This window comes from Perca fluviatilis, chromosome 12, assembly GCF_010015445.1.
Source record: "Perca fluviatilis chromosome 12, GENO_Pfluv_1.0, whole genome shotgun sequence".
Classification (NCBI taxonomy): domain Eukaryota; kingdom Metazoa; phylum Chordata; class Actinopteri; order Perciformes; family Percidae; genus Perca; species Perca fluviatilis.
The window spans coordinates 32,801,583-32,818,806 of record NC_053123.1 but is presented as its reverse complement, the minus strand read 5'-3'; the positions used below and the strand labels follow the sequence as shown (position 1 = coordinate 32,818,806).

Below are 17,224 nucleotides of genomic sequence, written 5' to 3'. Positions count from 1 at the left end.
CCTCCACACCCAGAGCCTTGAGCATTTCCGGACGGATCTCATCAATCCCAGGGGCTTTGCCACTGTGGAGTTGTTTGACTACATCAGTGACTTCTGCCTGGGAAATAACATAGAGGGCGTATTAGTCGCATTCAGGAGTTCCTCAAAGTGCACCCTATTACCTCCTCAGTTGAGGTCAACAGTGTCCCATCATTACTGTACATAGCATGGATGGTTACCCGCTTCCCCCTCCTGAGGTGGCGAACGGTTTTCCAGAAGCACCTTGGTGCCGACCGAAAGTCCTTCTCCATGTCTTCTCCAAACTTCTCCCACACTCGCTGCTTTGCCTCTTTCATGGCAGAGGCTGCAGCCCTTCGGTACCCTGCAACTGTCTCCGGAATCTTCTGGGAAAACATATCCCGGACAGACTCCTTCAGTCGGACGGCTTCCCTGACCACCACAGCTCCTCGCCGCAGCTTCAGCAATGGAAACTTTGAACATTGTCCACTTGGGTTCAATGCCCCCAGCCTCCACAGGGATGCACGAAAAGGTCCGCCGGTGGTGTGAGTTGAAAGTCTGTCGGACAGGGGCCTCCTCCAGACGTTCCCAATTTACCCGCACTACCTGTTTGGGCTTACCAGGTCTGTCCAGAGTCTTCCCCCACCCCCTGACCCAACTCACCACCAGATGGTGATCGGTTGACAGCTCCACCCCTCTCTTCACCCAAGTGTCCAAAACATACGGCCTCAGATCAGATGAAACGATTATAAAAGCCTAGGGTGCTCTGGTACCAAGTACACTTATGAGCATACCTATGTTCGAACGTGGTGTTCGTTATAGACAATCCATGGCTAGCACAGAAGTCCAACAACAAACAACCACTCTGGTTTAGATCAGGGAGACTGTTCCTCCCAATCATGCCTCTCCATGTGTCTCCATCATTGCCCACGTGCGCGTTGAAGTCCCCCAGCAGAACTATGGAGTCCCCCACTGGAGCCCCATGCAGGATTCCACTCAAGGTCTCCAAGAAGGCCGAATACTCCGAACTCTTGTTTGGTGCATATGCATAAACAACAGTCAGAGTTTCCTCCCCCCCCCACAACCCGCAGGCGTAGGGAGGCAACCCTCTCGTCCACCGGGGTAAACTCCAACGTAGCGGCGCTCGGCCGGGGGCTTGTGAGTATCCCCACACCCGCCTGGCGCCTCACACCCTGGGCAACTCCGGAGAAGAAAAGAGTCCAACCCCTATCCAGGAGTATGGTTCCAGAACCGAGACGTAGAGGTAAGCCCCACCAGATCTATCCAGTAGCGCTCCACCTCCCGCACCAGTTCTAGCTCCTTCCCCCACAGAGAGTTGACATTCCCCGTCCCCAGAGCCAGCGTCTGCTGCCTGGGTCTGGTCCGTCGAGGCCCCTGACCTTCACTGCCACCCTTGTGGCAGCGCACCCGACCCCAGCGGTTCCTCCCACAGGTGTTGGGACCATGGGATGGAAAGATAGGTGCCACGTAGCTTTTTTGGGCTGTGCCCAGCAGGGCTCCGTGGCAAACCCGGTCACCAGACGCTTGAGGCCCTCCATCTGGGCCTGGCTCCAGACGGGGGCCCTGGGCTTCCTCCCAGCAGGGTCACTCTATCTCTTCCTCGGTCACTCATAGGGTTTTTGAACCATTCTTTGTCTGGCCCCTCACCTGAGACCACTTTGCCTTGGAAACCCCTGGAGACCCTACCAGGAGCACAACGCTCCAGACAACACAGCCCTCAGGTTCATAGGGACACACAAACCTCTCCACCACGATAAGGTGAAGGTTCCCGGAGAGCGTTTCCCGTGGGAGCGTTTCGTAAATTAGCAGCCCTATTGGTGGCAGGAAATACGTTCTTATATCTAAAATGGTGAATGTAACGGTGCTGGTTTCAAACACAACAAGTCATAACTATTGCGGGCACTAATGGGCACCACCACTATAAATGTAAATATTAGTAGTAATTGCTGCTTGAACTAAAAAACTCTCGGAAAGTTATTCGGGGGAGGACAGTCTCTGTTTAGTCTGTGTTGATCTGTTGTGAAGGACTCAGACAGCCTCTCCAACACACACTAAATATTCACGTTCAACCAGAAGCCCACGCACAAGATATGTGCCATCACGAGGAAAGAGTTTCAGTGTGTTTGTGTCTCAGGGTGATGGCGGAGTTTGAACAACTTCCTGCTCACCTGATGGAGAAGCCACACCTCTTTTCCATGGAGGACCTGTTCAGGGTGAAGAAGGGTCAGTTTATGGCCCAGGCCAGAGCGCTGCTACACTCTGCTAGCGACCATGTTGAAAACTGTGATGTCAGCACGGAAATCTACAAAATACATACAGTATATTTCTATTATTTATTATTATTATTATTTATTATAGTTCCTTAATCTTCATGATATATAGAGTATATATCTGCTTCCATGGGTTAGTTAGTTTGTGTTATTGTGTGACTTTGGTGTTTTTATGAGCATGAGATCGGATTCACTATATACATAAATGCATTATGTATTTCACGGCCTTCTGCAGCAAATAGAGATTCTCAGGTGTGAAAGATCACATATTTGTTTGTTATTTGAGAGGCTGTTGTCCGTGCACTAACTGTGCAATCAAACCTGTCTGATCTGAACCATCCTTCTGACTTTTTTCACACAGTTGTGTCTGGCCAGAGGTTTTATCTGTGAGTTCTGCAGGGAAAGAGACATCATCTTTCCTTTTCAAAGTGACACATGTAAACGCTGTCCAGGTAAGCACTGACACATGCTTGTTACTTTTAAAGTAAAGGACAGGGTTCCCCCCTAAAAAAGGTTGTTTAGCACGGTGGCTAGTGTTGTTTTTTTCCAATGAGGGTCCAGCTGGGGACAGTTACAGACTGATTGCAGCGTTAATGAAAAGCCCAATAGTTTCTGTGATAAAGAGACATAGATGGATTCACGAAATTGAGAATTTAAAAACGCTATAAAACAGCTTCCATAGGGCCCTATATTAAGTCAGTGCTAAAAGTTAACTGGAGATTAAGGTTAGGGGTTAAGGTTAGGATCTAACTGGGGGTTTAGGGTTAGGGGTCAGGTTCTTTTCAAGAAGATGAAGACGCACCATGGAGGCCCATGGATGTAGAAATCATCTTAAGCACAAACCAGAACACATCCACACAACCCGCCCCCACAGGGAGACCCAGGACCACAAACAATTGGCCTACAATCTCTCAGTTGTATTTAAACTTTAGTGAGATAGAAAAAAGTGCTTCAAATTTGGCCCAAAGACCCTTGGTTAGAGCTATAGAGATGGAGGAAGGCGTACCACGGAGACCACGTGGGTTTGGCCCAAAAGTGGAAGGAAAGGTGTACCACGGAGACCATGTGGGATTATCCTAGAAGTGGATGTGAAGGCGTACCACGGAGGCCACGTGGGATTAGCCTAGAAATGGAGATGGAGGCATACCACGGAGGCCACGTGAGATTAGCCAGAAAAAGTCATAATACAATTTAAGATAGGCCAAAAGGTCTTTGGGTAGGGTTATGTTGAAAACCAATTGGCTATGGTGAGGCTAAAAAGCACTTGGCTAGGGATAGGTTACAAAACACCTGGCTATGGTTAGGCTAAAAAGCACTTGGTCATGGATAGGTTAAAAAACCTTGGGTTATGGTTAGGCTAAAAAGCACTTGGTCAGGGTTAGGTTAAAAAACCTTGGGTTAGGCTAAAAAGCACTTGGTTAAGTGGGGGTTTAGGGTTAGGTGTCAGGGTTAGAATCTAACTGAGGGTTTAGGGTTAGGGTTTAGGGTAAGAATCTAACTTGAGATCAGGGTTAGGGTTAGAATCTAACTGGGAGTATAGGGTTAGGATCAGAGTCTAACTAGAGATTCTAAAGTATGACTACGTCTAAGTTTCCAACTAAGCCCACCCAATGTAAAAGTAGTTTAAAAACATCTTAAAAACCATAAACAATTCCCAGTGACTTAGGCCTGGTGGGTTACCAGGCTTGCAACACGCTGAAGGAGATATGTAAAATATAGGACTGATAGAGGCAAAAGGGTGGCAAAATGGAGGAGAATTGGCGGGTAAAACTCTCAATCTGCCACGTTGGCTGGTAGCCAATGAGAATTGAGTGACTCAGTTGTTTTTTTGCCACTTACTGTTGTTCTTTTCACATTTCAACCAAGTCTGTCATTTCCTTGAATTGACCTAAAAAAATGTGGCGGCACATCACTGGGGTGAAGAGGCCGGCTAAAACAATCAACCGACAAAAATATGAGGATTATTAAAAGAAAAGTAAAAGATGTTTTCAATACCAAGTGGACAGTTGGTTACAATGGCGAGGTTTGTGGTTGATTTATGACAGGACTTAATCGTAATAACTTGACACTTAAATGTGTATTCTTCACAAGTTCAAGAACAATGCTGGTGCTTCCTTTGAGCCAAAACATTGTCTGGTAAAAAGCCTGTGTGGCTGGTGGCCAAAATTTAACTTCAGACCCTGCTTGCAACCATATGGTACTAAAATTAAAAACTGCATTCAAACAATGTAGTCTTCAGCAAGTTTAAAGAAGCAAAGTTCATGTGAATGTTACAGTATGGTGTCTTAATGAGCAGAGGTAAAACTGAAGCGCCAAACTCATCACCCAACAGATCAGTGTTTGATGGGCTAAATGACCATTTACTTTGTTGTGTATAGTGGGCATCGTCAGACACACAAACAGTTCCCAACAGGTCCCGTGAGATTTAATTTGCCTCTCTATGAACAATGTTTTGCAGCCCATTAGTGGCTCCTAAAGGCGGTGTGCTGAACCCCTCTAGACAGGAAGTTTGTTCACACCTACATGGGTTAGTCAGATGGTGACATCTTGGCCAATGAGGTGTCCCTGCAATCAGAGGTGTGAAGATAAACAATCAGCATCAACCAATCAACATGTGATGTAATCATTACTGAACAGTTTTTACAGTTGATATTGTGTCTGACAAAAAAATTTAATTTCACTCAGAATTTGTTAGATAAAAAAAAGGATTAATTTACCATGTGTAATGTGAAAGGGGTTGCTGCCAGATTACACCAAAATGTACGGAAGTGGCCAATTGAGCAAAGCATTAAATAAGGACATAAAGTATAAGAGCGCCAAATTCTGTGTAAGAAAGCAGGTTGGGGTGGTGGATGGGTCAAACAAACACAGGACTTTCAGCCAGGGGACTGGGGACTGTGTCCTGTTTGAAAATAAAAGTAGTGGGGCATATTTTCTTGCCAACAATAGGGCGTTAATTCATGTAATGCTCCTATGGGTCGTATTAGAGGGTAGGAATAAAACGACTATATTGTCATATGGGTTGGAAAACTTGTTGGACCCTTTATTATCCTACTGGATCTACTTCTGCATCTTCTGGTCCTGCAGGGTGTTTTTATTTTTTATTTTTTTAGTACCTAACGACAAGAGTGCGCCAGCCAAATTGAATCAGACTGCCATTGAGAGGATAGATGGGAGGTGGGAAGGACAGAGGCTTCCTGACTGTTAGGCTATGCTCGCAGGCCGAGAATCAGAATAGTTATAAGTCGGCAGGAAATGGAGCAGAGGTTGAAAGATGCAAAGGAGACTGGAACAGGCTCAGGAGAGCCAGGTTCTGGAGCAGAGCTTTCATACAACCTGCACTTAAAGAATGACACTTCTTGGCCAAACTCTGGCACCGCGTTCAGGAAGCACCATGCAGGTTGATGTATTTACTGTTGGGAAAAGTGTGAGGGTATGTGGTGGCATGTCTGGAAAATTCCTTAGAAGTGCATGGGCCTGGGGGAAGTGAGGGGCTGATGGAACAGAATAAAAACTACTGAGGCAGCCGTCGAGACACTGAGATGGCCCGGCAAGTTCAAACTAGACAGGTCGTTCTCATCAACCATTCTTACATATAGCTACGAAAAGTAAAGCACGGTAATTCATAAGTTTTTCACGTGTTATATTCCTGTCAGCACTACATAGACTGATGCAGTATAAGACTGGGAATATCCATGTAAGGAGGAGGTCTGTGTGGATGTTTGAGTCCCAAAACACAGCAGAGTTCATATCCTGTAAGAAGTTAAGGAAAAAACAAAAGACTTTCAACCAGGAAATAAGTGTTTGTGTCCCGAGTAATACTTAAGAGGACTACTGTTTAACCCAAACCACAATCTTTTTTTAAAGTCTTACCTAGTCATTTTGGTGTCTAAACTTAACTGCTGTCTCCTCATGATGGTCACTTTTTGTCATCTATACTTAACTGTAACGGCTGCTTTCACGTCCGTTCACGGTGACCGGTTCCCAACTCAACTCAGCTCAACTGTCACATGACTGGTTGGCGGTTAGCAGTCGACGACTTCCGTATTTACGGTAGATGCCATACCAATTGCATTCATGTGAATGCTTTCATCAGATTACACACCCGGTTCCTCTTAAAAATGGAAGGTAGAGTGTAATCTGTTGTGTCCTCAAATGTAAGAGAAGCTCACTCGTTTCTAGTTGCAAATTAACCCCACCTCTTCAATTTCATGCTTTGTCACTCAAAACTGCTCTCGTCTTTTATCCAAGTACATGTTATGTGGCCATTTGTGACCCTCTGCATTACACCAACATAATCACCGGGAGAAAAGTTAAACTCTGCGTTTGTCTGTGTTGGCTCTGTTCATTTCCTACAGCATTCTCTTTGTAAAAGATCTCCCAAGTTAACCAGGTTGTAAAGTAATGCAAAAGTAACGTAAAAGTAGTGTAAAGCATTACAATTCAGAGACAGTAATATTGTAACATCACTAATTACTCTCAAATGACAGAAACTAGTAATCTATAATTTATTACATTTTAGAAGTAACTTGCCCAATACTGGCTGCCAGTAGATCTGCACAGGACGCTGATTGGCTGGGCCTCGTGTATTGTGTAATTGTGTATGGTTTCAATGGCGCTGCACTAAGCTAAACGCTAGAGAGGGAACATCGCAGATTTTTTACCGATTGATGCGAGTCATTCAGCAGACTTTTGCCGGCGGGTAAAAATGGACCTCTGTGCCGATTGGTGGTATTGCTATGGAAAAATGTATGCAGGGCGATACTCTGGTAAGCACAACTAACATTTAACCATGTGTCCAGCTAATTTAAATAGCTCACATTACTGTATTGTGTGAACAGTAATCTTCATTTAAAGTGATGGTTCTGAGTAATTTCACCCTAGGGTCCTTTGCACCATGACTTCGAGGATGCAAATGTTTCACCAAAACAAGTTGCTTCCCGAGACTTTTACAGAGCCTCCCTCACTGCTTCCAGAACTTAGTGCCTCCCGTAACAATTGTGATTGGTTGAAAGAAATGCAAACAACCCAGAGCGTTTTTTTTCTTACCCAAGAATGTATCTGTGGTGTAGCCAGACCTTACTCCACAGGGCTGTAAAGATTGAGCTGGCAATGCAAGACTACTGTTTTAGTAACTTGACAAATAATGTGTAGGACATTAATAGGACAAAGGAAATGAAACAAAGGTAAAAAATAAGATTAGACAGACAGTGGGAGAAGCAGGGTTACAGAGAGAGCGATGAAGATGATGGTGGGATGTGCAGCGCGAGGGAGGAGGAGCATCAGAGTCGAACAGGGACTGAAAAAGAGGAGGGGATGAAGAGAATGTGAGAGAGATAATTCAGTTACATGACTCAGGTTTGTTCAGAAAGCTGCCAGAGCTGCAGCTATCTGCAGATCTCTGCAGATGGAGGTTGAGGACAGAGCCGAGCTCTGCTTTCCTCAGTTCCCAAACACCTCCTGCAGGAAGCCCTCGCCTCCTTGGCCCCCAACAGTTACCATTATGCTGTACTTCATCTCTCTGCTCACTGTGGCTCTCAACCTGGTCATCATCATCTCTATCTCCCACTTCAGGCAGATATTAACTTCTTTGCTTCTTAGTACTGAATAATGTTGCTCCAAATGTCTAACTTTGATACCAGAGACTGTTGTTCATGTCCACTCTCTTGCCAATACTAAGCATTGTTTCTGTCCACTGTGACCTCAACCAAGTCATTTTAACTGTCTACACTTAAATATGTTAACTACTGATGTGGTGGAACGGAAAATATACAAACTCATATGCATCTTTATTTTTTATTTTGATAACGTGTTTTGGGTTGTTATGTCACTCTTGTTGGTTAAATGGTGCTTTTCTCTTTCCCTCCAGGCAGCTCCACACACCCACCAACATCCTCCTCCTCTCTCTGGCTGTCTCTGACCTTCTAGTGGGTCTCGTGCTGATGCCTCTAGAAGTTCTCCGAAAAACATCCTGCTGGTTTCTTGGTGACTTTGTGTGTGCTACGTATACTCTTCTTTCAGTCATCATTACATCTGCCTCAATAGGTGACATAGTTCTCATATCAGTTGACCGTTATGTGGCTATATGTGACCCTCTGCACTACACCACCAAAGTCACCGGGAGGAGAGTTACACTCTGTGTTTATTTGTGTTGGTTCTATTCTGTTTCCTACAGCCTTCTCTTTTTAAAAGATCTCCCGACTCAACCAGGGAAGTATAAATCTTGCTATGGAGCATGTGTGTTTTTCATTGACAATATCTCAGTGACTTTTGATCTTGTTTTGACCTTTTTTCTTCCAGTTACTGTCATCGTAGCTCTGTATCTGAGAATATTTGCTGTGGCTGTGTCTCAGGCTCGTGCCATGCGCTCTCACATTACAGCTGTCACACTCCAGCATTCAGTGACTCCAAAGGCAAAGAAATCAGAGCTGAAAGCAGCCAGGAATCTTGGTGTTCTTGTACTTTTGTTTCTAATGTGTTTCTGCCCATATTACTGTTTCTTTATTGCAGGAGACAACTTGCTCAGTGCCTTATCTGCATCCTTTGTAATCTATCTGTTCTATTCTAACTCTTGTCTAAACCCTGTGATCTATGCCTTGTTTTACCCCTGGTTTAGAAAATCAGTTAAATACATTGTCACTCTTCAGATACTGCAGCCTGGCTCCTCTGAGATCAACATGATGTAGAGAGTCTGTGGAGGGACTGAGATCAGACTCAGTCTAAGGATTAAAGTAATGAATATGTTCCTAATGTTCAGTTCAGTTCAGTTATTGTATACAGAACGTGCAAATATGCTTTCCTGTCTAAAAGTCTAAATTGTTCATGAGCAACAATCTAAAGGCCTGTGCTTCAGCTTTATCTTGTTGTGTATTTTTCCTTTCTGATGCTGCTGCATTTAAAGAAACAGTCATAAGCACCATATACTGTTATTTAAGTAATCACATAATTACACATGTATGACACGTATAAACCTTTCTTTTATTTGTGATAGGAAACATTTCAACCCAACACAACAAAAGAGCTACTAAACCTTTGTATTCATGTCACTATGTTTGGTCATAGCATCATCCATGTAATTTGTGTCCATTAACTAGCAAACAGAAAGTACAGGCCTGCTGGGCTCCTGTTTCATTGAGACAGAAAGATGCTGCTGAACAGCCACACTTTCCCGTCAAGTATAGAAAAACATCAGCTGTGAACTGTAATTGTGTTTCACATAACGCTGTCAGTACAAAAAGATCTTTTCCCCTTTACAAAGTTGTTTTAATCATTTCAGTTTAGTGTCATTCATATGTGATCCCTGTATAACATTTCTTGTCTTTATGACTATGAAGTAAAAAAAAATAATAATTTGAAAAGACAGGATTATCTACAGTTCATCAGATCATTGCAGTCACATTTCTAGAGAAACATGTAATGATAGGACAGACAAAGTTAAAGTTACACAAATTATGTAAAGTGTAATGGGTTGCAATTGTAAATCAGTTTTATTACAAAGAGATCAGAATTATTGTCATTTATTTAATTTTACATAGCATACTGATTTTATTGTGAAGTGACATATGATAATAAACAGACATATTCACGATGTAATATTGTCTACCTGCTCTCACTAACGCTTTTTATTCCATTGTTGTGTATATCTGTGTATTGCACCTTCGGTGTAAATAGTCTATTTACATTGTCTTCACTGTCTTTGTTGTATAAACATGTTATGTTTATTGTTTTTGTCATGTACTTAACTCTGTTATGTCATAATTGTAGAGGACTACAGATGGAAAGTAGCATAATGCTAAATCTTTTTAATGTAACTGCACATTGTCCTGCTAAATAAACTAAACTAAACTAAACAAGAGACAATAATGACTATATATAATAAGTGTGTTTTATTAGCCTTCATACTCCTGGGCATCTGAGTGTGATTGTTGCATTCAAACCTGCCCAAACGAACCGCACCAAGGGGGAAAACCAACCCTAGTGTGATTCAACCAAACTAAATGAGACAGGTGTTAAAGCCTGAGCCCGTTTTTTGGTGGTCCACTTTTCGGTCCACTTGGATGACAGATGCCTGCAAAAACACCCTTAGTATAGCAGCCTGTGCCATGCAACAATTATTGTTCAGTGTAGAGCTACATCATCTGCACACTTAAACTGACACAGTTATTCATGAAATGCTCTGCTGACTTGCCAGAAGATGGAGCTGTTGACTTGTATTTTGCAGGATAGTAATGGAGTACAGCAGTTGAGATGACAAGGTGATAGTGGTGTAGTCAAGTCAAACTTTGCCAAGTCCAAGACCAGGACTAGTCAAGACAGAGTCTAAATGAGAGACAGAAAAATAGAATCCTCTTCAAGACCACGTAGTTACCTGTTCATAATGTATGTGATGCAAGAGACACTATATCTTTTATTTAAATTTTTTGTAATGATCCAAAAGCAAGTACAGTGTAACAACACTGTAGGATCAAAGGTTAGTGAGGTTATAGACAGGTGTTACAGGTGTCACTAAAAACACAGGTGTCCCTAAAAAATACTAATGTTCCCATTTTTTAAACTTATCACCTGTCTTGAAGAAGCCACAGTACAAAGTGCTCAGTGACATTGTCTCTGTGACCGAAATCCAAAAAGCTCCCTGCTGCTTGGCCCCTAATAATACAGGCAAAAACAATAGGGTCCATGCAGCCTCGCTGCTCGGCCCCTAATTATCATCAAGGGATTTATTGGAAATTTCTCGGGTATGTAAGGTATATCAAATGTGGCCTACTGCACTCATCCCAGAGCTGAGAAATATAGTACACTCAAAAGTAAGTGAAAGAGCAAGACACTCCAATGGGGTTATTCACTGAAAAAAACAGCTACCATGGAAATAATATTTTTTTGCACTTCATCAAAGGACCAAAAATATAGTCTATTTAGCAAAACTGTGATAAGATGTTTGTGGGTACACGTAACATACACCACAAGGATGAGAGCACAATAGTAGCATCAGACATAATGATGACATAAACTTTAAGAATTGTGAATGGATCAAACTGACACTCCAAAATCCACTATGAAAACTGAAGATCAAGATGAAAGAGTAACATCAATATTGAACAATCTTGTCTGTTTTGTAGCTCACTTGCACAAATCAAGCTAAAAGAGGTGAAGAAAACAGCAAACACTTATAAGATAGTTAAGTAAAATAATTCAAACTATACTAAGCCAAATGAAGCTATGGACTCGATTTAAAATATGCAGGACAGTTGTCCACAGCACAATCTGGTGCTCAGAACAATTGAGGCTGTAGGCAGGTTCTGATCTCAGGGAGCTATTATCTGGGTGATGTCACAGGTATGGAAGGAATTGCAGGATTTGTTTATACTACTGTATGCAGTAAAATTTTTAATGCACTATGAGCTAAAGGTAAATTTGTGGAGGAAGGTCTGGAAATGGAGTTGCCCAAATTTGGTGTCAATTGCAGCAGATTTTCACTCCCATTTCGTAAAATACGGACGCTTAGTTAGGTGCACGCAGCTTTGCTGCTAGGCCCCTAATAATAATACAGGCCCATGGAGCCAGAAGTATAGGTGACCAATGTCAGTGTCCGTTCTATTTTGAATTAAACTAATACAGGTTTTCTGAACAAGCACGCTTCAATGGTTTTCTTTTGAAGGAGAAAGTTACTTCAGAAAAAAAATGTGAAGTGCTGGACTCGCTCAAGACCAATTAGAAAATTTGGCGAGACCAATGGTCAAGTTTGAGACAAGTCCAAGTGCAATTACCAACGAGTCCAAGACAAGTCTGAGACAATAGAAAAAAAATGTCTTGAGTCCAGACTCAAACATACGTAATAGCAGACAGGCTTTAAAAAAGATTAATTTACTGCAGAGCAGTTTAAAGATTCCTCCCTCGCAACAATGTGTTCAGGGGGTCCGAAATCTTTATTTTTTTTTTTCTTTTTCGTTTCCTATGTAGTTTACTATTTGAACACTATATGGAGAATAGTCAGTGAGTGAATGAGGGAACAGTTTTGATCCCAGCTCATGACATTTTGTTTAACCTGTCTTTTACTTAAGATTTCCTGCCCAGTAAACGTGTAAGCTGCTCTTGCATTTTTAATACGGTTACACTTTACTTGAAGGTATCTACATAAGAGTGACATGACACAGTCATGAACGTGACATAAACATTATAAACAAGTCATAAACCTTTACCTTTATGCTTCTTTTAGTAAGTGTCTTTCGGTTTTTGTCATGATAAGTTAGGTTTGGGTTGGGTTAGGGTTAGGGTTCATGTGTCATGACACGACACATGAACCCCTGGTTAAATGACTCCATTCACTGTTTCGTAAATTTCGTAAATGTCGGTAAACTGAATGACAAATGCTGCAATAGTACAGGAATAGTTCCTCTAAGCTAACATCTTTTTGACTTGAGACTTACTTGGGAGCTGAGCAAACACTGACTGATGCATCTATGATGTAGTATCTAAGCTAACCTTTTTAGGATCCTCCATTGCATTGTTTGAAAAGCCAAAAGGAAGTCATTATTGTTCTTTATGTGATTTCAATACATTTGTTTAGTCTTTTCTTTTGTCTCTACAGTCATAACAATTCTCTCTGTGGGCCGATCAAATTATACTTTTTTTAAATAGCTTCTGACCGGCATGCACCACATGCAGCCCACACAAATAGACCGGCCCACTGGGAAATCTACTGGTACTAGCGATGGCCAATCCATATTTGGTAACACGCTACATCAAAGACCCCTTAATAAAGCCTCATTAGTCAGACCACCACAATGGTTGCCTCAGGGCCATGAGTAATCACTTTGGATTTAAACATTTCACGCAAGAAGGAAACAAGCTAACTGCTGAAAGCAAGACCTGCTTATCAAATTTGTTTGACGGCCAGACTACAGCCTCAAACATTGTTTGTCATTTAAAGACTCATTCTGATCAGTAAGTGCCTGTCACGAGGTCTGATGTTAGCTAACATTAGCCTGATATAATCTGTTCACTTACAACTAACATATGCTATCTAATGTTAGCCCAATATGCAAATAACAGAACTGAATTGGCTGCTTCACTTGTTAGCGTAAAAATAGTGACTCTATTTAGGATTTGACTTGCCTTAACTAAGGACTCGATTTAACATGACATAACTTGTGACTTGACCTGATTGCCACCCACAAAAAATAACTCAAGACTTGCTTGAGACTTGGACAAAAATGACTAGAGACTTACTTAGGACTTGAGCAAAGAGGACATGGTCACAACACTGACTGATGCTCTTGCAGCATCTAAGCTAACCTCTTTAGGAGCCTCCATTGTTGTTTTAAACAGTCGCCCAGCACACACACCTTAAGCGTACCCGTAGCTGCCAGCAGCTCTGCCCAGGACGCTGATTAGCTGCGCCTCGGTGGCTCGGACACCAACCATAGAATGCAAATATAATGGAGGTAGTATCAGTGACATCACCTGTTGGTTTGTGGTCTGCCATAATGAAGCCTGTAGTTTGCATTTTGGCAAAAAAAATCTTGATATTTTGTAGCCAGAAGTGACCATGTTTGCAGAAGAGGGCGTAGACTGGGGAGAATGATGCAGCTTTGCGAATGTCGTGTATGGTTTCCATTGGGATGCACTAAAAAAACGCTAGAGAGGGAACGTCGGTGATTTTTAACCAGTTGATACGAGTCATCCAGCATACTTTTGCCGGCGGGTAAACATGGACCTCTGGGCCGATTGGTGGGATAGCTTTGGAAAAAGTACACACTGCGATACTCTGGTAAGAGCAAATAACGATCAACCATGTGTCCATCTAATTCAAATAGCTCATGTTACTATTAATTTAATATTGTATGTGGTGTTTTCTTTTGCGGGATGGTAATGTAACCAAAACATGTTCCTTCCTGATAGTATTTTGCAGAGACACCGTCACGTCAAAAGCACTTTTTTCTCCTATCCCAGAATGCATCTGGTGTAGCCAGACCTTACTCCACAGGGCTGTAAAGATAGAGCTGGCAATGTGAGACTACTGTTTTAGTAACTTTACACAGAATGTGTAGGACATTAATAGGACAAAGGAAAGGAAACAAGGGTAAATAATAACAATGTAGAGATTGGATAGAGACACAGTGTGAGAAGAAGGGTTACAGAGAGAGTGATGAAGATGATGGTGGGATGTGCAGAGTGAGGGAGGAGGGGCATGAGAGTCAAACATGGACTGAGAAAGAGGAGGGGATGAAGAGAACGTGAGAGAGATAAATCATTTACATGACTCAGGTTTGTTCAGAAAGCTGCCAGAGCTGCAGCTATCTGCAGATCTCTGCAGATGGAGGTTGAGGACAGAGCCGAGCTCTGCTTTCCACAGTTCCCAAACACCTCCTGCAGGAAGCCCTTGTTTCCTTGGCCCGAAACACTGCTCATTAACATTGTGTTCTACTCCATCTCTCTGATCACTGTGGCTCTCAACCTGCTCATCATCATCTCTATCTCCCACTTCAGGCAGATATTAACTTCTCAGCTTCTCTCTACAGGATTTGTAACTTAAAAATGTGAACAGCTGCTGTATATTTAGAAGAATTGTCTTTGAGCTAGTACTGAATAATGTTGCTCCAAATGTCTGACTTTGATGCCAGAGACTGTTGTTCATGTCCACTCTCTTACCAATATTAAGCATTGTTTCTGTCCACCGTGACCTCAACCAAGTCATTTTAACTGTCTACACTTAAACATATGGTTACTACTGATGTGGTGGATCGGAAAATATACAAACTCATGTGGATTTGTATTTTCATTTTGAATACTGGTTTAGTCACTCTTGTTGGTTTAATTATGCTTTTCTCTTTCCCTCCAGGCAGCTCCACACACCCACCAACATCCTCCTCCTCTCTCTGGCTGTCTCAGACCTTCTAGTGGGCCTCCTGCTGATGCCTGTAGAAGTTCTCCGAAAAACATCCTGCTGGTTTCTTGGTGACTTTGTGTGTGCTACGCATAGTTTTATTTCAGGCATCATTATCTCAGCCTCAATAGGTGACATGGTTCTCATATCAGTTGACCGTTATGTGGCTATTTGTGACCCTCTGCATTACACCACTAAAGTCACTAGGAGAAGAGTTCAATTCTGTGTTTGTCTGTGTTGGCTCTATTCTGTTTCCTACAGCTTTCTCTATTTAAAGGATCTTCTGACTCAACCACAGAGGTATAATTCCTGCTACGGAGAATGTGCGTTTGTCATTGACAATATCTCAGTGACTTTTGATCTTGTTTTGAGCTTTATTGTTCCAGTTACTGTCATCATAGCTCTGTATCTGAGAGTATTTGTTGTGGCTGTGTCTCAAGCTCGTGCCATGCGCTCTCACATTACAGCTGTCACACTCCAGCTTTCAGTGACTCCAACGACAAAGAAATCAGAGCTGAAAGCAGCCAGGAATCTTGGTGTTCTTGTAGTTGTGTTTCTAATGTGTTTCTGCCCATATTACTGTTTCTTTATTGCAGGAGACAACTTGCTCAGTGCCTCTGCGTCCTTTGTAATCTATCTGTTCTATTGTAACTCTTGTCTAAACCCTATGATCTATGCCTTCTTGTACCCCTGGTTTAGGAAAGCAGTTAAACTCATTGTAACTCTTCAGATACTGCAGCCTGGCTCCTCTGAGACCAACATGCTGTAGAGAGGCTGTGGAGGGACTGAGAATACAGAAAGTGAAGATATGTTTTCATGTCTTTAAGTCTAAATTGTGTATGAACAACAACTGAAAGACCTGTGCTTCAGCTTTATCTTGTTGTGTATTTTGTCTCTCTGATGCTGCTGCATTTAAAGAAAGAGTCATAAGCACCATATACTGTTTCTAGCTAATCACCCAGTTTAATGCAAGCTTTAAATTCAAATGTATGACACTTATGCAGTCTTTTATTTCATAGGGAACCTTTTTCTCTTTGTGATAGGAAACATTTCAACTCAACACTACAAAAGAGCTACTAAAGCTTTGTATTCATGTCACTATATTGGTGAAAGCATCATCCAAGTAATTTGTGTCCATTTAGTTGGAAACAGAAATACAAAGATGCCCCTGAACAGCTCCACTTTCCCATCAAGTAAAGATAAACATCAGCTCATTTCAGTTTAGTGTCATTCATATGTGATCCCTGTATAACATATCTTTTCTTCAAGACAGAATTATTTAAAGCAATTGTTGTCATTCATTTACATAGCATAGTGATTTGTTGTAAAGTGACATATGATAATAAACAGACATATTCACAATTTATCGATTTTTTTTTTCACACTGATGTGAAATGACAAGAGACAATAATAATATGTTGAAAACTCCAGAAGAAAAAAAAAACTAGGTGTGTTATTAGCCATACTCCTGGGCATCTGAGTGGGATTGCTGCATTCAAACCTGCCCAAAAGAACCGTACCAACGGGGAAAACCAACCCTATTGTGATTCAACCAAACTAAACGAGGCAGGTGTTAAAGCCTGAGTCTGTTTTGTGGTGGTCCACTTTTCGGTCCACTTCGATGACAGATGCCTGCAAAAACACCCTTAGTATAGCAGCCTGTGCAAGGCAACACTTATTGTTCAGTTTAGAGCTACATTATCTGCACACTTAAACTGCCACAGTTATTCATGAGATGCTCTGCTGACTTGCCAGAAGATGGAGCTGTTGACTTGTATTTTGCAGGATAGTAATGGAGTACAGCAGTTGAGATGACAAGATGAATAGTGGTGTAGTCAAGTCAACCTTTGTCAAGTCCAAGACCAGCACTAGTCAAGACCGAGTCCAAATGAGAGACAGAAACATAGATTCCTCTTTAAGACCACTTAGATACTTGTTCATAATGTATGTTCAAGTTCAAGTTCATTTATTTATATAGCACATTTAAACAGCCGCTAGACAGACCAAAGTGCTTTACAGAGCTAGCATAAAAAAAAATAAAACCAGCAAGACA

General features: G+C 42.1%; 1 protein-coding gene across 1 annotated transcript; it reads left to right on the top strand.

Moving 5' to 3' along the window:
- The first annotated feature begins 14,601 nt into the window (after nt 1-14,601).
- On the top strand, nt 14,602-15,940 carry LOC120569392 (trace amine-associated receptor 13c-like). Its single transcript, XM_039817267.1, has 2 exons — nt 14,602-14,774; nt 15,127-15,940. Exons 1-2 carry the CDS (start codon nt 14,602-14,604, stop codon nt 15,938-15,940), a joined length of 987 nt encoding a protein of 328 aa, XP_039673201.1.
- Nucleotides 15,941-17,224: the final 1,284 nt, after the last annotated feature.

Bases quoted from the DNA above. Each gene is read 5' to 3' on its own strand.
- LOC120569392 (XM_039817267.1), top strand. From the start codon at position 14,602: ATGGAGGTTGAGGACAGAGCCGAGCTCTGCTTTCCACAGTTCCCAAAC. The intron at 14,775-15,126 runs GCAGATATTAAC...CTTTCCCTCCAG, and splicing joins ATCTCTATCTCCCACTTCAG to GCAGCTCCACACACCCACCA.